The sequence below is a fragment of the Poecilia mexicana genome, unplaced genomic scaffold (genome assembly GCF_051168715.1).
Source record: "Poecilia mexicana isolate PSO_F unplaced genomic scaffold, ASM5116871v1 scaffold_22, whole genome shotgun sequence".
Taxonomy (NCBI): Eukaryota; Metazoa; Chordata; class Actinopteri; order Cyprinodontiformes; family Poeciliidae; genus Poecilia; species Poecilia mexicana.
The window spans coordinates 20,254,810-20,278,873 of NW_028263391.1; the positions used below are offsets into that span (position 1 = coordinate 20,254,810).

A 24,064-nucleotide genomic window follows, 5' to 3' on the forward strand; every position below is an offset into this window, starting at 1 on the left:
TTACACGTTTATCTGAGACAACGTTGTTATTCTGAATAACAGACGAAAGAAGTTCTTGAGATAAATGAAAATGAACATACTGGGTCTGACTCAAAGCATTTTTAAAAAGAAAAACGTATGCTAAAAATCCTTAGCTTAGTTTAAACATTGCACATTTGGTTTCAAAGCAAAACAAAGAAAATGTGTCAAAACTGTAATATTTCACAAAAGGTGAGGGAGAAAAAATTAATAAAATGCTGCTAACGAGGTAATTACACATTTACTGCAGAAACAGAAAAATGACTTTAGGCACCAACTTCCGTGAGACACTGTACTACTTGTGAAGTGTTTCAGTCCAGTTCCTCTGCAGTTCCTGGTTTCTCCTCATGTTTGATTTTCCAATATAACTTTCCATTTAAGTTACAGTCCAGAGGTTCGGTTGGCGTTGCTAACATTAATTCTGTTGGTCAGGATCCAAGATGTTGGCGTTTGGGGTTTTGTTAAATCAATTTCAAAGGCATTTCCTTTTCAGCATAATACGTCCAAGTTTGATATATTCAAACTGATCTCTGAATAAATAGGTGAACGTTCCCATATCATAATACCTGGGCTGCCATGCTTCAGTGCAGTTTGAATTTGTCGTTTTGTGTAATCCGACTCCAAATTTATACTTATCCTGTCACATAAAGCCAGTGTGTTCTTTACAAACACACATCATCCTCTTTGAAATGTCGTTTTGCTCCAGAAATGAGACATGATGGATTTTGTCCTTTTGGTATTGATCCATATAAAATGGCCACAGGTAGGAACGTTGGTAAAATGTTCTACATTAAACGTTTCTCTTTCCCTCAAGTCAAATTGAGGGAAGGGCTCAGAATAATTTGCAATAATCTAGAACATATTATATTAGCATGAACAAATAATGACCTCACTAACCCAACCTCTTTAAATTAATTAAGCTAAATTTCCTGGCTGTTTGGTTTCTTTTACTAAACGGCATCTACTATAAATATTTTCTCCTCAGCAATATACAAATGTTTCATCTTATTTTATACAAAAATTAATATTCTGAATAATAAATATTCCTAAAAAGTAAAAATTTAACAGTTTCATTACTCCTAAAGGTCTTTAAATCATAATAACTATCAGAAACATTCAGTCTAAGAGTTGCGATTGGATCAACTGAACAATCGGATTCTTTTCTTCCTCTTTCCATGAGATCAGCTGCAGAGCTCATCTTCGATCACACCTTCGTTCAGCTGACCTGCAGTCAGTCGGTCGGTCTGTGACCACATCAGGACGGTTTAAAACACCAGATTAACGACGCACAAGAACACGTGGGAAGTAACTGAGTTCAGAGCATGAACCTGCTGCTGGGGCCGCTCCGCGTTCGGTCCCCGGGGCCCGATAAACGTGCTGTGAAGCCCCGGCCTGCTGCTCGCTCCGAGCCAATAAACCTGGTGCTGCTGACGAGCCTCAGAGCCGAGCGAAGAGGTGGAGGAGGAGACGGCAGGCGGCCGCCTGAGGGGAAACAGGCCTCCAGTAGAGACGAATCAATTCAGAGGCCGAGTCAATGATCAGAACTTTATTGGAGATATACAGAGCTACACAAACAGAAACATCCAAAGAAAACAACATGGTACAGGTCTCTGTGATCCATAAGGTGCAGAATGTACACCACTGCAGCTTGCCGTTACATCAACGTTCCTGACGGTCCCGCGAACCGACCCCGGATCAGCCCCCAACACGGCACAGACCCCCAGCTCTGCTGGAGCTGACCTCAGACCAGCCTCTGCATTCAGAACCGTCAATAAAACCAAACCTCTGGACCTGAAGCGGATCCGCTCAGCTGCACATCACAGCCCACCACTGCCCTCTGCTGGAGCTCAGTCACTCAGCTTCTCCTGTAAACAGCGAAGCTGGAGTATTCAGAGGAGATGGAGCTTCATGGGCACTTTTCTCCAGAACATCAGAATCAAAACAACAATCTGAGTTTGAGCTTTATTTACATAAAACATCTTAATTTGTCAAACTAAAACCAGCACTACAAAACACAATTTTACCAAGTATTTTATAGCTTCTAGCACAAATCTTAGTACACTTGAAATAAGACAAAAACAAATATAAGTAACCATTCAGCAAAATAAAGGAACTTGTTTGGAGTCAATAATTCCTAAATACTGATAAAAAATAAAATAAAATAAGTACTTGTTCCACCAGCAGATTATTTCATTTATGCAATTCCCCCCCCACGTTATAAGTGAAATAATCTGCCAGTTGAACTGGTACTTTTCATCAACATCAATAAATTAACTTAAAACAAGCTCCTATATCTTGGTGAAAAGTTATTTAAAAGTTAGTTGTCTTATTTCAAGTGTAGTAAGATATTTGCACTAAAAACTACATCACAATTACTTGGTAAGATTTTGCATTTCTGCAAAGTAATGCGAGTTTGCTCAGGGACTGAGGTCCAGGAACGCAGACCAGCGTTCTGCTGGTCTGATAAAAACATTCAGGTTCTGCTGCGGCTGAAACACCAAGAACCACCATCAGATCAGGAAGAAACTGGAGTTAACTGAGGCACCTAACCGCCCAGACAGATGGCAACTTAAAAAATAAAAAACAACAACCAAGCTCAACCAGCAGGACCAAAACCGGATCAATAATTCACAGGAAAACGTAGCAGGAGGAAGAATCAGCCTCCCTGAAATCCAATGGAAAAAGTTCAGGTCATTTAAAGCAAAACTGACAACTGCAGATTCTCACAAACTTCAATCATCACAAAAGTTTGAAGAGTCAAAGACGAACGTGATTCTGACTCAAACTTCATCATCGATTTGTGTTAAACAGCTGAAAGTTTCCTCTCAAACGAAACTGAGCAACTTTATTAACTCGGATCTAACAGGAAGGCATGAGCTGGGTGGAGACCTGATCCAAACAGAACCGGGTTCTGACATGAGCTCTCAGCAGTTCTCTGTGGTTGGACTGATGGAAGGGCAGCGGATCAGCTTGTTCCAGTGCAGCGACCTGCAGGAACGTCCTGCGCAACAACACCGGCGTTCCCCTCTTCTCCTTCGCCTGCTCCCTTCCGCTCTGACATGAGGTAAAATATGGCGCCAAGTGCAATGCTCTTTGTGCTACATGTTTAACAAAGAAAAAGGAAACGACGAGAGCCAGGAGAAGGAGGAGGAGGATGCAGAGTCCGACCGAGACGTTTCACTCTCTACAGTCAGAGTTCGCCGCGGATCCGCAAGGCGACCGCAGGCTGCACTCCGCCGGACCGGGCCGAGTCGAGCCGACGAGCGGGCAAAAACGCGACAGGTCCGATGCTGAAGCTGCAGAGACAGAGCAAGGTTACCGCGGCGACACATGAGCGGCTTGAAAACCCGAGCAGATCAACACACTGAAACGGACGGATCCGTCCAGCTTTCTAACCGCCTGTCGCCGGATCCAGAGGCGTTTTCTCCATCACTTCAACTTTTTAAAAATGGCAATATACTGGGAGAATATCTGCTTTTAAATATACAGAACGTGGAAACTTTAACGTCGATTTCCAGCTGCTGATTATTTCCAACTGTGCAGCCCTAACCTTCAGTGTGTTGAATGCTGGTACACTGTACAGTTCATAAACGTGTCCAGCTGAAACGTCGATGAGTGGAGGATTCCCGCTGGAAGGCACTGAGGAACACGGCTGCAGCGGGAGTCGGCGTCACGGAGCTGAGGTAGAAACCACACGGACCCCAGAGTGCAGCCTGATGACCCCCGACCCCTCCGCAGCAACACTGATGATGCGTCTGCATGGAGCCAATCACTAACAGCTAACTTGGCCCTGCCCCCTCTTCCAACGAGCGAAAGGAGGCGGGGCTTCATGGCGACAGATCAACAAAAGGTCAAATAAGGAGGTATTGTAGTTACAGTGCAAAAAAGATGAGAAGTTCAAGCTTAATACAAAAACATAGCACCAAACAAACAGAAAGGAGACGAGAGATGCATGCAGTTAACTGAGGTATTCACGTAAAGAAACAAAAACAAACAGGGCTTATCGACCACATTTAGCAGGAAGCCACATTAATCAGAGGGAATAAAATCCGAAGCTCCTCAGGAATCATTCGGCCTCAGAGCGTCGTCGCATGTTGGTTCAGCTTTGGTAGATCCGTTGCCAAGACGACCGCGCGTTTCCACAAAAGCCACAGCAACATGGGACCAACTACAGTAACTGGGAATGTTGGGATTCCTATTTCAGGATATGAGGGCCGGCCTCAGCGTCCGAGGCCACATCATCATCATCATGGAGTTCTTGTATGCAGATATATCGTCTTGCTTTGCTACGAAGGGGATTTTGGTGTCAGACTGACAGATTGTTCAGAAAAGTGGTGGAATAAGTGCAAACCGATGAGGAGGCGGAGACGGAGAGCCGCGTTTCGCTCCAACCGAGCTTCGTCCGTTCCGGGGTCGAAGCGTGAGGCTCGTCTCACGGACACAGCAGCACACCTGACCTCTTCGGCCGGGACGATAAAGCACTCGTGATCACACGAAGCTCAAAGAAAGATTGTGTCTGCGCAAACAAACAAAAGAAAATGAAAAAAAAAAAAGGGGAAAAAGGAAAAACAAACGAGATGTGAGCTCAGAGTGCTCTGCTGTGGCGTCTCCACGGGAACGCCGCGCCGTTCTCTCCGCTAGGTGCTAATGCTGCGAGCTGCTGGCAGCTCAGTTGGTTTGGACCTGAGGTTGATTGGCTTTGAGGCTGCGCAGAGCTCGGCGGGCCGCCGCCGACTTGGCGATCCGGTAGCTGCGGCCGACTCCTTTGAACTTCCCCTTCCCAACAACTTCCACCGTCACACGCACCTTCCCGTCGTAGGTACGCTCCGCTGGGCTGCGAACGGGAACAGAACGAATCCACACTCAGACTTAGATTACATTACATACATTCTGTAGTTTGAACATACATTTGATATTTGCATTAAATATTAAAACCATGAATCAAATATAATTTGAGATGTTAATCTACTTCATTTTATGCAGTTTTAAAAAATGTTTCAGTATTAGGAGAAGTAAAGGGGCGTGGCCTAAATGTAGAGAGTTAAAAGTACCAATAAATCAATAAAATAAAACTAGAAAGCAAAATAGCTAGATTTTTTTTTTTTTTTTGGAGAGAAGGAATGCTATACTTTAAATCCAAAATCCAGGACGTATTAAAAGAAAGGCATCTAGTTTACATATTATTTAGGGTTCAATTGTAATTTTTAAAGAACAGAATTTAGATCAATTCGTTTCAAAATTTAGTCAAAATTAATAAATTCAACAAAGCCGGCATTTCAAACTCTCCAGACAGACGATGTTGTACTTATTATGAAAGCTTGGTGATGAAAATACTTTGAGTTCTACTGAACATTTCCAACTGCAGGAAAATTATTTTGGAAATAATTTTACTCTGATTACAAATGAAAAATCTCCATATGCATCGACCATCAGCTCTGGACCGGACACATTGTGTCTGTCTTGGACTGCAGTTGGGGGCCACACAGAATCTGTCCAAGGGCCAATAATGGCCCCAAGTCTGCACTGTAAACATCCCTGTACTAAAATCAGTTCATGAATGTACCACATAAATATGCTGTTCCCATAAATCTCACAGAAGATTCCAGATTTTGGGATTTTCTTACCTAAACTTGGCAGTTTCTGGCTCCATCTCCAGGAGTTCCCGGACTGGAGAGCGAGGAACGTTGGCGGAGAATTTCTCTGGAGGAGAAAATTTTCCAGTGATGAGAAACGCGGACAGAACCGAGCCGACGTATCGAAGACGAAGTCGGCAGACTCACCGATGAGAGGCCTCATCATTGGATAGTAGACCTGCCACACCGTCTCCAGGGACATCCTGCTGTCCATGTAGATGGCTCCAGCCAGGGACTCAAAGATGTCCCCCATGGCCTTGGGCACCTCGATGTCCTCCTCCTTCTCCTCGTCTTCTTCGGAGCGGCGCAGCTGCAGGGAGACACAAGCAGCTGTTCAGCCCACAAAACCAGAAATAACAGGAACTACAGACATAATTAGTACTAATAATGCCTCTAATTAACAAGCCTGTAATGTGATAACGGTAAAATATATAATGTAATAAAGTTGGGCTTTAAAAGATTTTTAAAAATGACTAAATCTGCATTTTATAACAGTAAAATTATGTTAATATATAATGTGGCAGAAAGTTACAAAATTCAAGGATTTTATTACATTTTCCATAATGTGGTTTTACTGATGTTTTTACACTATTTGACATTGCGCTGTCACAGAGCTGCAGCTGTCATTGATGTCACCAAGTCAGTAATGTAGCTCAGAAGAAGAGCTGGCCAAAATTATAAGACATTACTAAAATATACAAACTACATAGAAAATGTTTAATACGAGCAGAAGATGTGGGTTTAAACTCGCTCTTAGGAAAATTCAATGACAAAGTTCACATATGTTTTTGTGCGCATGTGCTGGGGAGGTCTGTGTTTGCTACAGGCTGTTTTTAAAACTGAAACAAACTGAAAATGTCCCTCAACTTTGTGATTTAAGCTTCAAGCCACTCAGAATCTTTAAAACGGAGTCAAACAACAACATAAAGCACAGAGATATTCTACTTTTCTTTTTTTTTTTCCCCAGTCTTGTATGTTTGTGTTGTTCCGGAGGCAGAAACTCCTTCCCAGGAACAACCAGAGCAGATCTGGTGCCAAGTTACTCATTTCCAGGCAAATTAAATCCAAATGCCGGCTTGTTGTCGGTCCTGAACCCTCTGGACCACGAAGTGGGTTCCTGTATCGGGTTTCTGGCCGCAGGCCTCCGCTGTTCTCAGTAAAGTGGACTCACCTCGGAGTCCATGCCCTGCATCTCGTCCTTCTCCAGCTGGAACTGCACAAAGTCGTCGATGACGTGGAACAGCTCTGGAGAGATGGCCTTGAAGAACTTGTGGTAGTCGTATTTGACGGCGAGCGAGGCGAAGATGGTGTTGTTGACGAGCGCCGAGCGCAGGTCCGTCAGCACGCCGGGCGAGTGCTGCCGAGGGTCTTCGTAAAGGTGCTTCGTTATGAGGTAGTCTAGGATCGCGTCGCCGAGAAACTCCAGCCGCTGGTAGCAATCTGAGGACACAGACGAGAGAGCTGGATTAGGGCTGGCTGAGATGGATTAGAAATAAAACATCGGATTTTTTTTATACCAGATCTGATTTCTAATTTTAATGGCTGTTTTGCCCACTTTCTTTTCTAAAAAAAAAAATTACAAGAAATATTTTCAGAAAGTGGCGGTTATTTAAGAGAACAGTCATATTCAGAGGGAAAAAAAGAAACCAGAAATTAACATTTTAAAATTTACAAACAAGTTGTTATCGTGAGAAAAAAAAGCTTAGTCATCAGGATTTGATGTGACCAGCTCAGTTCATGTGGTTGTTAGAAATTAAAACGATGGTGCAAACAAACTGCAAGTCCTGCTACTGATGACAATCTGACGCTGTGATAAACGATTAAGTATTTCTATTACAAGATGCTCAACATTCCTCATTTTATTTTTTGTATAATATTTCAACTTTATTCTGTGAATGTTATGACTTCTTATAATTCTAAAACATAACCCTGATACTCCATCAAAGAGTTGACCTACAGAAGCTCTAAAACATGCTTGTCAAACAAGATGGCCGCCCTGCGTGCGCTGATGACACTAAACTATGGAAACCCAAGGAGTGGATTCATGAAAAAAAATTCTCCAAAGTCTTCAAAAAAAAAAAAAGGATTTATTGCCCAGTTGGAGTCAAAGAGTGACCCAGTGCTCCCAGTCTGACCTGTGATGGTGTTGTAATGGTAGGAGGCATGGGTGAAGGCCTGCAGCAGGTAAGCCTTGTTCTGAAACGTGTAGTTGATTTTCCTCTCAAAGTTCTCGAAGCCCGAGATGAGGTGCTGCAGCGTGCGCTCTGCGTCAGGATGGTCCAGCATGCAGCGGGGCGGGATCTTCAGCCAGCCGTACATCAGCTCCACGGCCGGAGTCAGAACGGCTGGTACCACCAGCGCCGCGCGAGACCCCCGCTGCACCGGCAGCACCTGCACACAACAGGAGAGACAAAGAAACATCCGGCTTCAGGTTTTATATAAGGAAGTGATGCAAAACTGAATGCATGCTGGGAAACGCAGTGCAACACATGACTACTGTTGGATTAGAAAGTTTTGCGCTCCTTCCACACTGGTCTGGTTTATTCAGAGGTCCAAACTTTTTCCACATGAGCCAACATCGCCAGCTCAAAGTGACTCGCAGGTGAAAAAATATTTAGAGGAAAACAAAAGAAAATACTCACTTTTCTTACCTACTCAACTATAAACCAAGCTGCAATACTTGAATTAAAGGGGTAAAATAATCAATTATTTTGTTTGAAAGAGATGTTTAAATAATTTTAGATCCAAAACGTTTGGAGGGCTTTGAAGGTTTGCTTCATTAAAAGAAAGAGGGTCCGCTTTGCAGACTAAAACAAGGACATTTTCTGAAAGAACACCAAATATAAAATTTTCATCCAAGATATTTAAAAAAAGCCTAACCTAAAAAGCCTATTCTGATTAATCAGAATAATCAATTTATCGAATAATCCTTAGTCGCAGCCCTAACACTTTGTGCTTAAACAACATTTTCTCTTCTAAGATTTTAATTTGTCTCTAATATTTTTGCCCTACTTAATAGCAAATATTCTCCATCTGTATCACACACTATCACTCCTGGAGCCACACTTTGGACACCCCTGATTTAGTCTGTTTTACTCCAGAGTAAAACAGATTAACCCAGTGTTTCTATATTTTCCTCCACTGACTACAGACCCAGGGATTCCTCAGGTTCAACACGTATTCCAGCCCAGTTGGAGATTCCCCGTCTCACCTTGAGGCCCAGCGAGCAGAGGAACATCTGGGCGGCCCGCTCTCCACAGCTGGTCAGGTAGCAGCCCAGCAGCGCCTCCACACAGTCGGCGATGCTCTTGTCTGCAATGCACTGCTCTGTGTGCAGGTCGTAGGAGATGGACTGCTTCCCGAGCTCGGTGCCGCAGTTCTCCTCTGACGGATTCCAGAATCCCACCACGAAGTCGTCCTCCTCTCCCGCCTTGCTGGGGTCCAGGTAGCACATGGCGTCCCACGAGCTGTAGTCGAACTCCGCGGCCGCCGAGCCGCAGTGGGCCTGCTCAGAGTGCTGGGCGGGCTTCTTGGGGGCCTTCCAGTCATAGGACGAGTCCATGGCGGGGGAGGAGCCTGGGGCCGGGCTGAGCGGCGGCCCGAAGCCGCTGATGGAGATCTTCTTCCCGAACGCGCCGGACCCCAGCAGCATGTTGTCGATGAAACGGATGTGCTCCTTGTAGTATTCCAGGTCGTCCTCCATGTTGACGTCATCCTTCGGTTCGTCCTTCAGCAGCAGCTCGTCTTCATCCACGTCTTCACCCTCGTCGTCCCGGTCCTCGTCGTCGAAGTCGTTCCCAGATCGCCCGTTGGACACCAGCTCCTCTCTCGCCTGGATGGACAGGAAGCGTCAACCAGAAGGTCAACAAGCAGGTTTCCACAAAAACACAAAATTTCACCAAGTATTTTGATGAAGTTTCTACTTCAAATATCTTGAAACACTAAAACAAACACACATCCTTCCACCAAGTTAAGAGCTTTTTTAAAGCAACCAATTCCTTTCTATTGATGAAAAAGTACAAGATGCCCTGGCAGGTTATTTCACTTCTCACATGGGAAAAATGTCTTTTTAAAATAAATAAAAAAAGTCTCTATATCTTGCTGAAAAGTTACTTGTAAGTTAATTTTGTCTAATCTCAGGTGTACTAACATATTTGCACAAGAAACTAGACCAAAAATTCTTGGTGAGATTTTGGGTTTTTGCAGAGCAGCAGGAAAAAGGCTCCAACCTCCTCCGAGTCCACTCTGTCCGAGCTGCTCTTGTCCTGGTTCACCACGTATCCGGGCGGCAACCAGTTGACCGGAGGATCAAAGATGGACACCACCATCCGGCTGGGAAGCCCCTTCTTCTTCCCCAGACGGTACAGGTTACAGTTGCTCACCTGCGGGACACAAAGACCGTGAAGAACTGCTCCGGTTCCTCAGCAGCAGCTGACCTCAGCGCGTCTCACCTTCTTGCTGCGCATGTAGCTGAGCCTCCCTTCGTGTGCGTCCGGGTAGGTGCAGAACAGGTAGGTGGTGATGGCGTGCTTCAGGAAGGAGTCGCCGAGCATCTCAAGCCGCTCCAGGTTGAAGCCGTCGCTGGCGTTGGACAGAGTCAAGGCCTGCAGGATGAGGCCGGGGTTGGGGCCCAGGTTCCTGGGCGAGTCCGCGGCCCGGGGCCCGACGGTGAGGTCAGGGGAAGGTGCTGTCCGAGTGCAGTCTGAGGTAGCTTCATTACTGTGGTGTGAGGTCCTCCCGGAGGTACATTCATGGCTGGGCTGAGGAGAAGTGGAGCCGAGGGGCGTCTGCGCAGGAACTGAGGTAGCGTCGCGTTTCCATTCAGAGCTGCCGCCGCAGCCTTGGCAACTGTCATGTTGGTGAAGGTGCTCGTCTCTGTGGCCGTCGTCCGTCACGGTAGTGCCGTTAGTTAGGTTCCCCGCGCAGGGCCCCTCTGCAGGGGCCGGGAGGGGCCCCTGGTGACTGCTGGGAAGTGCTAAGAAGGTGAGATTTTGGTGCTTACAATCGGCTTCTTCGCTGCAGGATTCGGGACAGGGGCTGAACGTTTTTATGTCGATGGATCTCTTCCAGCCAAAGTCCAGGTTTGGATACCTGCAGACGGAGAAACCCGGCGTTACAGAGATCAGTCGCTAGCTTACAGGATCACAGCAGGTTCAACAAATTACATCAGAAACTTAAATTAGTTCAGTAAATCAATTCAGAAAGTGAAAAACAGTTTGCTGGATGATAAATTGCCCCAGAAATTATTGTGACAAACAATGTTGTTGTTTTGAGTCCATTTTCAAGCAATATAATGAAAGTTTGCCCTTTCAAAGACCAATGAAGCAAAAAGCAATGAAATAATCTTGTAAGGAACTCTTAACACTGAAACTGGAAGACATTTTAAATTAAAAAAACAAAACGTGATCTATAATGATGCTGTTGATCAGGGAGGAAAATGTGTTATTTTTTTCCTTTTAGTATTTTTAAAGAATGAACACCAGGTGGCGCCAGTTTCCTTCTCACAGCTACAGAAAGATTTCCAATATTCAGAAATCTGCTTCAGAGAACAAAGTCTCAAGGTTTTCCAATCAAACCCAAGTGAGGTTCTGTAGAGGTGGGTCTGCCGGGTCACCTGAAGTCGGGGGGGAGGGTCTGCACCCCGACTCCAGCTTCGGTGGCAGTCTGGGCTCGCAGCTCCTCGGCCGTCAGCAGGCAGTGGAGGCGGTACAGGATGCTGGGCAGACACACGGCTTTCCTCCACAGGGAGGCAGGAATGGGATGGATGGCACACAGCTCCGGAACCAGAATCTGAAACCAGAACAGTAATGAATCAGAGGAAACGGCTGTCAACACACAAACGATGAACACACTGCAGATTCTACCTGTTTGTTCTGCAGGCTCTCCCACTTGGCCTTCCTCTTCTCGGCGCTGCTCAGAGGCAAAGCCTTCCCCTTCTGGTTCAGGTGTCGGGGAGTCAACAGGTTGAGTCTGAGGACAGCAGAGACCCGGCTGAAGAGTTTCTACTTTCAAATAGTATTTTGATAAAGTGGATGATGTCAATATTCCCCGATAGCTGCAACCTTTCTGAGCAGGAAGATTGCAATATGTTAAGCGTAAAGCAGAGTTAGGTTATAAAACTATATGCCAAGTACAGATGCTGATGCAGATTATAGATTAAAGAGTTAATCTAAAGATGATTAATCTTACAGATCGAGTGAGAATTAACTGATAAGCATTTTATTAAAAATCATCCCTCTATTGTATTCAGAGGGCTGATCATCTTTCCATAATGTAAATGGCAAAATTTTCATAATATACAGAAATTAAAATAATTTTGGTTTTCTCACGTCATAAAACTTAGATGCATTTAAAAAATCTAACTAAACAGGAACCTCTTAAGTTTCTGAGTAGAAAACTAAAAGTTGAAAAGAATAAATTCCCCAGGAACAGAGAGATGTTCATACAGATATATCATGTTATACCACTGCTGCTGAAGGAATATCAAAGCTTCACTGTTGGAAAGAAGGAATCAGTTATTGAAAGAAAACCATAAATTGTTTACAACAAGCCATAAGAGACTAAAAATGTGAAAGAAGGCACTCTGATCACACACCACTCCCACTGTTAGCACTGGTGATGGCATCAGTATTAGTCTATGTGTCAGCAATGGAAACGTTGAAGATCAGAACGTAAACATGAAGGAGAGCTTCACCTGGATGAGGTGTGGTCGACGTCCAGCAGCGGCTGGTTCAGGTTGGACAGGTCCAGGTTGTATTTCGTTTTGTAATACTCGGCGAAGGTCTCGTACTCCGGCGATGGGAACTTGCTGAGCGGCGTCAGGTCGGTGTAGACGTCAGCGACGTAGAAACGATGCGGCTGGTCGAAGTTACGATACCTGAGGAGGAAACGATGGACAGCTGTTCAGCGTCTCGCGTCAGCTCGGTGCGAAACATTCGGAGCAAAGCTCGGCGTACCTTGGAATGATCACAGCGTCCTGGTAGTCCTCCAGCTTGAAGATGAAGGGGTTCTGCTTGGTGTACTTAGTGGTAGGAATGCCTGTTCGGGCCTCAGACTTCTCAATGTCCTCCATGAACAAAAAGTCCATATCCAGAGTGTCGGAGTCGCCAACTGGAGGAACAGAGATGGGATGAGGTCAGGCGATACGGCTTAAAAGTAAAATCTCATCTTTTCAAGTCAGATATGATTTCAGTCAGATTTTTTTTCTAGCTTTCTTTTCTAAAAAAGAAATTACAAATGACATAAAATATTCTGAAAAACTTTCTACAGTTTTCACCAACTCGAATTAAAGACTTTTTAAGATCATTAAGACCATCATCAACAGAATTTAAAATGTTTGCACTCACCGATGTTGGACACAAAAAAGCTAGCTAGCTCTCATCTCAACAGTCTCAAGTCACTGAATGCAATGAATGATGTCCGAGTGCGACTCAAATGTCTCAGAAAAACTATTCAAAACTTTGATTTAAAATCAATTTATCGCCACAGGATACAGACTGAGAGTGACCGCTGAGGAAGAGGAGGAGCGAAGGAGCACTCACCAACATTCAGAGGTAGAACGCAATAAGCTGAGTCAGCCAGCGTGGGTTTGAACTCCAGTGCAGGTTTCTCCAGGCGGAGGATGTGGGAGAAGATGTACTGATGCATGCGGGTGATGAGGTCCAGCTGGGCTGAGCTGAGCGTGAAGCCCGACTTCTGCAGCTCGATGGAGATGGTCACCTCACCCGAGCGGGTGTACACCGGGAAATGAGGGATCTGCAAAAACCATGGACACACAAACCATCAGAATCCCAGAGGGAGGGGAGAACACTTCCAGGATCGGTGCAGGCGGAGACGCACTCGAGGTATGGGTTTGGCAGTCAGGATGCCGAAGCACCGAGTCGTGTCCTCGGGGGGGTACAGCTTTCTCCTGCGGAAGTTCAGCTCATCTGGGAGCGGCGTGGTGAGAACCATCCCAATCACATACAGGAAGTAGGTCTGCTCCGGCAGGGCGTAGCTGTCCTGCAGACACTCTGGTATCTGCAGAGCAGCGGGGAGCGTCACCGTTTATAATCCAGATCCGATTCATGACAAACCCGACGGAAAGCAGAGGAACGTACGGCTTTAGGGTAGCACTGCCTCCTCTTGGTGGAGCCGGGTCGACCCGGGACGTTGGTCTCCTCCTCATCATGAAGGTCCAGCTCCTCCTCGTACTTCACCGTCTCCTTCCCAACAGGCATCAGGTGGTCGTCCAGCTCACCTGCGATACAGTACAGAACAGGATGAGCCGACTGATCCAAACCCGCCTTCATGACTACGGATGCATCCAAATCAACGGTATATTAGATTAAAATTTGTTCAAATCGATTAACTAATGGCATCCGCCTCGATCTTTTAGGCAGTTTGTGTTGTAGTTTGGACACCATTGATAAACAACATTGATTTCGAGGGCTGTCGTGAGTTAATGAGCTTCATGGAGCGAAGCTTTAACATTCCTTAATGAACATTTCTCTGTTCTCGTTTCACATTTTTGATTCTTTTCATCTTTTCTGCAACATAAGAGGTTCCCGTTTTGTTATATTTTATAAAAATGTTTAATGTGAGAAAACCACAATTTTCTGTTTATTCAGTCAGTATTTAAAACAGCAGATGTTAGTTTTCAGCTGTTAATGTCAAAATAATTTAATTGTTTATTCAGTTTAATCCTATTTGTTACTTTAAAGATAGTTGACCATCTTGATGCAAGAGAAAATTCATCGTTAATCGATCGATAAAATTCATCACTTTAGATTAACTCATTAACTTGTTCACCTATTTTATGGAGTTTTTCACAGCAGAGCAGAGCAACAGCTTTCTCAGCCAGCCGGGCGCAGTTCATGACAGGACCCTGAACACACAGACATCAGTATGACTGAAAGGTGGAGCTGCGGTTCAGCAGAAGAACCTGCAGGAAAGCAGCTGCACCTTGACGGGGACTCTCAGAGGAGAGTTTATGGGTAAGAAGAGGGTGGACTGGAAGCGTCCATCGCCCGTCTCCACGGTTTTACATTTGGGAGCGAGGTGTGTGAATGGGTCGCTGGGCAGCCGAGCGCAATATCTGAGAACCAGAGGAAAAACAAAAGAAACCGCTTTAGCACGAGTTCTTTGTTCAGAGCCGAGGTAACCATGGAGACCTGAGGGGAGGACCTGTTGATGTGTCCGATGGCCGTGTTGATGGTGACCCGTGGGCCTCCGTCTTCAGACCGCAGGACGTATGGAGGGAGGAGGTTATCGTCGTCCAGACTCTGCTCTGCCTCAAACTCTCCTGCCTCCACGGACTTGGAGCATTTATTCCTCAGGATCTGCTCAGAGGAAAGTCACAACACCGTCAAGTTTTCCTCCTCTTGGTTTTAAAATCAGTTGTAAACTACCTTCTCGATGGCCTTGTAGGTGGTCAGATCCTCCTCGAAGCTCTTGGTCCTCTCGGAGTCGGCCAGCATGATGTAGTTGGAGACGGGGGCCCGGGCTCGGCCCTTGGACTGGACGTAGGACCTGTACTCTGTAGGCAGGTCGAAGCGGACCACAAGGTTGCACTTTGGAATATCCACACCTTCCTCTACGATGCTGGTGGCGATCAGCAGGTTGGTTTCGTGAGCTCTGAACTTTCTGAGAACCTGCAAGGAGAAGATGGTGGATGGGAGATGGATTCAGTTCTGATCATTTCCCCAACAATTCAACCATCCTGCAAAGTCTCCAACTGTGGTTTTCTCTGGTGATAAACAGTGAAATATAAACGTTTGATGTATGATTTAAACAGTTTAACAAGAGTAATTTGTCTAAAGTTTGGAGTTGGGCGACAGTGAACAGAAAGCACAGGAGCAGAGCCACCATGCATGACGAGTGTCTGAGGAGACGACACCCAGAGTGACTGACGACCCAACGGAAAAAAACAAAACCACAAATGATGAAATACTGGAAGATTATTTAAAAAGTGAAGTCTTTGTGCAGCAAGTTGCATCAGTTTTACTTTTAATCACTTCCAATTGTGCAGAGAATTTAAACTTTAAATTAATTGCAGAAACAAAGTTGTGTATAATATTTACAGCTCAAAGTTAATAGAAATGTTCCAGTATAAATCATTATTTAAAAAAACTAATTACTCCATCTCATATTTGACATCAATAATAGTGAGTAGCCACATTGTTTTATTCATAAATAACTTAACTGTATAGTCGTTTTATTTTCCCCCAGTTTTAAGTGTCAGTCAGTCACCAAATAATTTAGGACATTTTTTCTTTATTTTACTTTAAAAATCAACCATGTCTACGAAGTTGGGGTAAGAACCTCGAGTGAATGAAAGTTTACTTGTCCATACAACAGTAAACTGTCAACATCTACATAAATAATATATTTTCTTTAAAATTTTCACCTCATTTTTTATTATTTAATAACATTTTCCTCCACCACTCTGGTTGCAGTCTGCAGGTGTCCTGCATGTGTGGGGTTGGTCTACCTGAACAGTGCAGCTCCACTCAACTTTCTAACTAACCAACCAAACATTGCTGATTAAAAGTTCATTTCCACCTGCTGCTCTGCTGATTTCAGAGAAGAACAAAGCTCCAACATGTTGGTTTACCTCCTCCTGCTTCCTGAACTCCACCTCCATCTGCTTGTTCCTCGGCTGGTTCTTCCCGATGCTGTGGCCGGTGATGAAGTTGCTGCTGATGTAAGCCAGCTCCGGGTCCTGCTTCCCAGCCTCTTTGATTAGACTACAAACACACAGAGTTAAACGTTGGCCCTCAACCAGTTTCACAGCAAAAGAAAAATGTCAATTTATCTTTAGTATTCTGAAAATTAATCCATTGAAAAACAACAAACGGGAATATTCTCCAGATTTTTCATCAACTATTTTAGCCTTTTTTAAAACATTAGAAATACAAATATGCAAACAATTCGACTGTTCATTTAAATAAAAAAATAAAATTTAATCAATTATTCATTTCAGTCGCAGCGAGAGCTGTTCAGCTGATGAAATAAACCCACAGAGCCTCATTTAGTAGATGAAAAAGCAAATGAAGAGAGCCATTGATGAAGACCATCAAAAGATTAAAAGTCTGGGTCATCGTACCGGTTCAGAACCACCGCTGTGTAGCGCCGCTCCACGAAGATGATCCCACACAGGATGTTGGTGAACGGGGAGGGAAAGTTGGCCTCTGGCCTCTCTTTGGCCTCCACCTCCTCGTCCTCGTCTTCATCCTCCGAGTCGCTCCATGACACGTAATTGTCCTGGTTGCGGTTGTTGTACCACTCCACACTCTCAAACTGCTGGCGCTCCAGCGGCTTGTACTCGTGCAGGATCTCAAGCAAGCGCAGCACCTTCGGCGTGACGAACTTGAGGTCCAGGGAGGCGGGGGAGAAGTGCTCCTCGCACAGAGCGTGCACCTTCCGCAGGATGGTGTCGGTGAAGAGCAGGAACTTCCTGTTGAGCTCCTCCTGTTCGTGTTTGATGTACTTCTGCAGCTCTCGCACCATGATACCTGCAGCCTTGTCTGCACACCAAGGACCCAGAACCAGCAGCACGGCCCGGCAGTCGCTCAGGATCTGCAGAGAAATGGTCAGTTTATACAAAAGGAACCAGAAAAAAAAAAAAAGTAGTGCTGCAATATACAATTATTTTAATAATCGATTATTCTGACAAATAATTGATTAATCGGATAAAGGCACATTCTGCACATTTTTTTATTTAACCACTTAACTCTATTATTTAGATAATATTAGAGGTGCAAAAAACTAATTTAAATAAGTAAATGTACATTTTATTGCCTAAATGCAATAACAGTGTTCTTTTAGTGCATGCATGATCACTTATAGCAAGGAATACATCTGCAGCAAAAAAAAAATCATGTGAGAAGCTCGGATTGTTCTGTTTGCACTTAGCATCAATACAGTTTAGGGCTGATCTGATTATTATTTTTGATATTTGATTAATAATTGGATAGCAAAGGGAGCTTAATAGGAGATATTTTTGTTTAGAAAACCAGGTGAAGCCACAAGTTCTGTGCAGAAAACATTTACAAACAGATTTTCTATCTTAAATGCATAATATTTTGTACAGTTTTGTCATAGTTATTGCTCTAAATATGTCCTTCCACAATTTGACTTTTTTGATTCTCTACACTCCAGTTAACGATTAATAGACAATTATTAAATTAGTTGACAGTTATTTCAATAATACATTCATCACAATTAATCCGATCATTTGTCCAAGAACTATAAAAAGCTGCTCGTTTCTCACTGCTTTCTGAACCAGAACTAGGATCAGAAACGTCTTTGGTCCGACTCGGACCTGTTTGGAGATGAACGTTGGATCTCTGTCCTCTCTGGAAAACGGGATGTTGCAGTCGTTGAGGAAGAGGAGAGCTTCATCCAGCTCCGCCTGCAAACGGGATGAAAGGCCGCTCCTGTCCACGTAGGGACCGCAGTCCAGCACCACTTCCCTCGGCTGAGACGTGTACCTGGAACAAGCAGCGAATGTTAGGATTTTAAAGATTTGGCTGCCATTTCTGATTGAGCCTGGAGCGCTCAGTAAAACTAAACCTCAGTTCTGACGAGGCCCAATCCCACTCAGCAAAACTGCTCAGTGAATGTAATTCCCACCTGTCGAGGACCACCAGGTCAGTCGCCGTTTCAGCGTTGCTTTTCAGGATTCTCTCTAGATTCTGGATCTTCTGCTCCAGTTCGGATGGGTCACACTTCCCATTGAGGATGGAAGCGGTGAGGCCCAGTATTCGTGGTCCACTAGTGCATTCTTCAAACAGCTGCACACACCCAGAAACAACAACCATGTTGGCACAGATTTCCTGCGTGTTCGGCTAAACTTACTGGGAGAAGCCTCGCCTTCATGATGTCACAGTACGGGTGCTCTGTGATCGCCAGGTGACAATCATCGAACACCACCAGGTTGATTTTAGACAGAGGTAAGATCCGACTCTTCAGAACATGAAGGAAGATGTGGCACGTCATCACCAGCACCTGAGGAAGGAGAAAAATGAGCAGAAGACAGAATCTGAGCCGTAAGAACGGAAACAGCTTTCCAGCCCAGGCAGGAAAGGAACAATAGTAACAACAATGGAGGGGAGATAAATTGTTTTTATCGATTAATCAAATTCTTAGTTTTTGAAGATTTAACTTTTGGAAAATCTGGAGTTTTTCCTCCATAGTTCAGAGTGATGTCAGCACATCCAGAGCCGCCATTTTGTTACGCAAACATGTTTTACAGCTTCTGTTTATTTGGACTTTGAATTCTGGTCAACTATGACAGACCATTAGGGCTGTCATAGTTGATCTGATTATCAACTATGACAGCCCCTATGATAGCAGGATACGATTTTTATTTTTAATTACGAGAATAAAGTTAAAATAATACAAGAATGAAGCTGTAATATTACACGAATATTACACAAAAACAAAAATTCTAAAGATTTATTGAGCATCTTATAAAGTTATACTTTGGTATAAATTTTACACGAATACTTCATCGGCACCACATCATTATCAAAAGCAGGGCTTTGAAAAAAAATTGTGTAAACAACCGAGTCCGTTTTGAAAAACGAACCACATGAACTCAGGTGCTCACATCAGATCCTGATCATTTTATTGAATCTTTCTTCTCATTAACTCAACTTTGCATTTGATTTAAAGATGTTTTTTCTGGCAAAACTTCATATTTATTCAGCTAATTTTATTAATATAATAAAAATTGTCAGAGGTCCCAATACTCCATTCTAAAACTCACAGAAGGGATGACTGAAATAAAAGCCACTTTTTAAAATATTTTTTGTCATTTCTTTTATTAGAAAAGAGCATGACATTTTTTAAATTAAAATTGGAAATCAGATCTGGTATGAAAACGTCAGATTTTATTTTAAAGTCATATCACTCAGCCCTGAATATGTCTGATGATTTTTTACAACAGCCCACTGTGAAAACATCTTGGCGTTGGTATTCCTACAGTAAAAGACAAACACCTGATTTGTGGAAATCTCCTGACTCCATCTCTGATCCGACCAAGCTGACGCCTCCTTCCAGTCTGAGTATTCCCCCACCTGGAGGTCCGAGTGAGTTCTGACTGCAGCTGCTTGCTGAATTACAGACAACACTATAAAAAAAAACCAAAAAAAACATTCACTGTTAACAAACCAATCAGATTTTAACCTTAAAATGAGCGAGCCAGGTGTTTTCTCGGTTTACCTGAATTCACCAGGAAAACTGTCCTTTTGGCATTTTCCTGGAAGCTCCCTCGGATTTGGTGGGAGAGCTCTTTAGTTAGAAGTACTGCAATAAAGGTCTTCCCTGAGTCCGTGTTCAAGCAGACGATAGTGTTGCGTTCAAGAGCTGCTTCGAGAAGTTCAACCTACAGACAACGAACCAATCAGGTACAAAAGTCATGAATGCTCAACATTAAGCATTTTTAATGCATTTTCAAGGTAGGTTTTTAAAATTTTTCCATCACCACACTTTGGAGATAAAACAAAAAAAAAAAAGACAGTTTCAATTCACTCATTACTGTTAATCTCTCGTGACAGTACTGAGATTCTAAAGCATGTTTTGAAGTGACACACACCATACACACCTGACTGATCAGAGAACAAAACACTAATTTAACAAAAAAAATCCTCCAATTTCAATAACGTTGTTTAACATAAAATGTAGGAAAATGTTTAGTAAAACAGATCAATAAGTCGTTGAGTCATTAGAAATAATTAAACAATCCAAACAAATTACTGTCAATGTAGGTACATTACCATCCTGCTCAAATTAAACGCTTAAATACGACAAAGAAAAAATCTTCTTGCTTAATTTTCTGGTTTTTAACAAAGAAATAATTTTGGTAATTAAAACCAACCTAAAACAAGAAAAGTTTGGTCTGATTTAAGTTCAGACATTGAGATAAAAATGTATCTTTATTAGGTGTAAGAAAATATCTGGTTTCAACTGTAAAAAAAAACATTTTCCAAATTTAGGCTTTTGATCAAATGTTAGATTTCACTTTATTACAAAACTGAGCAGGTTGAATTCAAAGCACTGGTAAGGACCTTAAACACAAATCAAGCTCCTTGAAAACACCTGAATGACATTCAAGTGTTTTCAAGGATTTAAGGCACCCAAACGAAGCCTGGAGTTTCACTGCATTACGGGAAAGTCAGGAAGGAGCAGAGGACTTGCCTGATATTTCCTGGGCGTGTAGATGTTGTCATGGATGGCCTCCTGCTGCCACGGCAGACCGAAAAAGGGCCCCATGGGTGAAGTAGCAGGGGTGACGAGCTGCAGGCCTGCCATGCTTCACTGAGCTGAGCTGGAGGTGAAGGGGCTGCGCTCCTCCCGACGTCCACTTATCTCATTTCATCTTCCCCTCTTCACTGAAGATCACTAACAGGACAGAAGAGACCACTGATGAAAACCTGAGGAAAGTCTTATTCTGGATTAATCCAGACCAGATTAAACATGAAAGATACTCACAGGTAACAGCTGAGTTTATTGACGAGCGGACAACAGTTAATCTGGGCTTCATGGTAACATTTCTGTTCAACTCCTGATTCTCTCCTTCATTTGGGTGGAAACAGACATAACAGAGACACAGTGCAGCGTTATCTTTTTATATTCCACACACTCACAGGGATACACACACCAGTCACACTCAGCCTGGAGGAAACATTTAGCTCTTTACTAAAGTGATAAGACTGCATGTCCACAGTTTAAAACTTACAGTCTTAGATGTTTTAGAACAATGGTCCAGAGGGCCCACTGCCCTGCATGTTTTAGGCGTTTCCCTGCTGTTGCACACCTGGGTTAAATGAACAGGTGATTACTTCTGCAGCAATTGCAAGAATGCAAAGGAGATGATGCAATCCTATGAATCAGCTGTGCTGGAGTCCAGACTCGTCAAAAACATGCAGGACCACGGTCCCTGAGGACCAGGATTGGGGATCACCGTTTTAGAAGATATAAGAAAGGTATTCATAAATCGCCTGATTTCTAACACAAGACAGTGTTTTAATGCATTTCTAGACAGAACAACTCACCTGTCAGAACGGGTGTCAGACTGAGTCCTGCAGCTCTGCGCTAACTGCAAAGAAAAAGAGGAGCAAAAGGTGAGAAGCACAGCATTTCAGGTTGTTTCTATAACGAAGACACTAAAGGACCAGATAAAGTTGACTCCATCACTAACCTAAAATCTCTTTGTCGTTTTGTTTTAGAAGGTTAGAGCACAGCTGTGTTAGATCGACCTTCTCTCAGGGGTTCTAGCAGCTCGATCAGAACCAGACTATTTCTGTCCTGTCAATTATTTACAGGCTGTTTTTTTATGTAATGATGAGAATCATCAACCAGATTTAATCAGTATTGAACTACGCATACAGTCATAATGTTCTGTTAGTCAAATCGCTGTCTTACAGCGGTCCTAAAGATCTTCACAGTCCTGATGTGTGTAAACATTATTCTGACTCAGTTTGGTTTATTTCTGTATTTTCGTTGACTTATTTCCCAAGTTGAACTAACGACCCATGCATCCCTGACTGCAAAAACAAAAGTTCTACAATTAATAAGATGGAAAATCTCAGAAAATTCAGAGCAGACCAGAATCAGAAGACCTGAGTGGTCTGGAAGGTTGCTGCTGAGACATCAAATATTCTTCAGTCGATAGAAGAGTGTCTTTGTAACTGTCTTTATGTAACTCTGGAGGTTCATCTCTGAATCCATCAATACACCCACATTTCAGGCCTTATCTGTAGTTTCTAGCTGTAATAACTGAAGCTGCCAGATGACTAGATCATTCCACTTTGGGTCCAAAGATAATAACTTCAGTTTTGCTTCAGTCCAGCTGGAGAGCGTTACAGCACACTGATTTGTTCTAAGCATCTGTTCAGTCTCCTAATGACATAGTAATGTAGAGCTGTGGTTCACCTGCGTACTTATGGAAACCAGATGTCCCTGCAAGGATAAGTGGGAATAGACGATAGATAAGCCAAAATTGGACTGTATATGGTGCATCCTGCCTGGAAGGACATATCCTGTGACCCAATAGGAGGAGCTGGATAGAGTTGCTTAGATAACTTTACTGGACAAATCTGTGACATAGACACCTGTATGACAGGATATACTGACAACGTGTTGGTTCATTTAGATCTCAAGAAACTGGGTCAATATGGAGAAAAAGTGCAGAATATTTCTGATCTATATGATGCACCTATTATTATTATTATTATTATCGATCATTAACGAATATGAATGGAACTTGAGTTTCAGTTCCTATTCACCTGGTTTAAGTAATGTGTTTACCTGCTGACGTCACCTGTCAGTGATGAACAGGCAGAAATAAACAGATTTATATCTGTAGGTGAAAGCAGACAGAGCTCAGACTGGCCCGGGATCAGAACCAGGGGGTTCCGCCGAACCTAAAATAACCCTATGAGCCCCCAGCCGGTCTGGGACTTAAACCAGGACTCCCTCGATAAACCGGGAACAGAACCAGGAATCGAACTGGGACCTGCGACAATAGCGTTTAGCCAAAACTGAACCAGAACCCCTCAGCCGAACCTGGTCAAGAATGTTAGCAATGCTAGCAGGTTAAACATGTTTTTAAACCCGTCTGGTTCTTACTCGGTTCGTCTTGGTGTTTTTTTTTTCCCGACTAGACGTGTCTGTGCGACTGGACCAGAAGCAGGGCCTGAGTCCCGCAGCGTGGGGACGGCCCCGCACCGCCACGCTCCTCCATCATCATCATCATCATCCTCATGTCAGTGGGCTAACGGCTAGCAGGGCCGCTATGTAGCGCCGAATATTCCAGAAACACCGAACAGATACGCAGAAACTCACCCGTGGAGTTAAATCCTTCTGATTGTCCCAAATAAAACATCTAAACTGGCTCCGTGGAAATCCTCGCTGCCATCCAGGCTCGGTGTCCCGGTTTGTGGCTAGTTGTCCGCGGGGGACCACTTCCTTTACCTGGGCTTCTGCTACGCTAAATTATTTACGCTATCTGCGCAGCCGCAGTTGTTCAACCCGAACGCTAACCTACGTAAGTGGACCAGAATAGGCTTCCTGCGTACGGAGCTCACCCGCCTCAGACGGAAACTGCACATTCCAGAGGTGTAGAGAGATTATTTAGGGCCGTGGGAGGCCTTTAAAATACTGAAAATATCTCGGAAAATAACAACAAAGGTTCTTAAAACAACAGTGATTATAAGTAACAGAGATAAAACAAGAGTGACACAATCAAATTTTTTGCTCCTTTAAAAATGAAGTATTTTGAAAAGTTGTTTTTTTGATTGTATAAACTGTGCTAATTATGTGTGTAAGAACTTTATAAAAGGACCATAATCGCAAAATAAAATAAGTGGTTTAAATAACAGTGTTAATAATATTATTATTGCTGTGAAGATGAGCAAATATACACA

General features: G+C 43.6%; 1 protein-coding gene across 2 annotated transcripts; it reads right to left on the minus strand.

Moving 5' to 3' along the window:
* Positions 1 to 1,549: 1,549 nt before the first annotated feature.
* dicer1 (dicer 1, ribonuclease type III) lies at positions 1,550 to 23,977 on the minus strand. 2 transcript variants are annotated; one of them, XM_015010259.2, is made up of 30 exons: positions 23,484 to 23,977; positions 21,692 to 21,735; positions 21,129 to 21,212; positions 20,835 to 21,038; positions 19,860 to 20,022; positions 19,637 to 19,767; positions 18,507 to 18,641; positions 18,267 to 18,427; positions 17,956 to 18,124; positions 16,738 to 17,210; positions 16,246 to 16,378; positions 15,041 to 15,283; positions 14,817 to 14,971; positions 14,595 to 14,727; positions 14,442 to 14,517; positions 13,751 to 13,890; positions 13,491 to 13,670; positions 13,193 to 13,406; positions 12,608 to 12,761; positions 12,346 to 12,528; positions 11,516 to 11,621; positions 11,266 to 11,441; positions 10,103 to 10,742; positions 9,881 to 10,033; positions 8,863 to 9,483; positions 7,787 to 8,042; positions 6,823 to 7,091; positions 5,799 to 5,961; positions 5,643 to 5,718; positions 1,550 to 4,852 (listed from the first exon to the last, which is right to left on the minus strand). In XM_015010259.2, exons 4-30 carry the CDS (start codon positions 20,946 to 20,948, stop codon positions 4,687 to 4,689), a joined length of 5,583 nt encoding a protein of 1,860 aa, XP_014865745.2. In that variant the 5' UTR covers positions 20,949 to 21,038; positions 21,129 to 21,212; positions 21,692 to 21,735; positions 23,484 to 23,977; the 3' UTR covers positions 1,550 to 4,686. The 2 variants fall into 2 exon arrangements, with proteins under 2 accessions (XP_014865745.2, XP_014865746.2); XM_015010260.2 differs by lacking the exons at positions 21,692 to 21,735; positions 23,484 to 23,977 and adding an exon at positions 21,376 to 21,640.
* Positions 23,978 to 24,064: the final 87 nt, after the last annotated feature.

What these genes read in the sequence shown, in the direction of transcription:
- dicer1 (XM_015010259.2), bottom strand. Translation starts at nt 20,948, where the DNA reads ATGGCAGGCCTGCAGCTCGTCACCCCTGCTACTTCACCCATGGGGCCC. An exon ending in CAACGTTCATCTCCAAACAG is followed by an intron (nt 17,211 to 17,955) that starts GTCCGAGTCGGA and finishes ATTTCTCTGCAG; the next exon opens with ATCCTGAGCGACTGCCGGGC. An exon ending in GCTACATGCGCAGCAAGAAG is followed by an intron (nt 10,034 to 10,102) that starts GTGAGACGCGCT and finishes TGTGTCCCGCAG; the next exon opens with GTGAGCAACTGTAACCTGTA.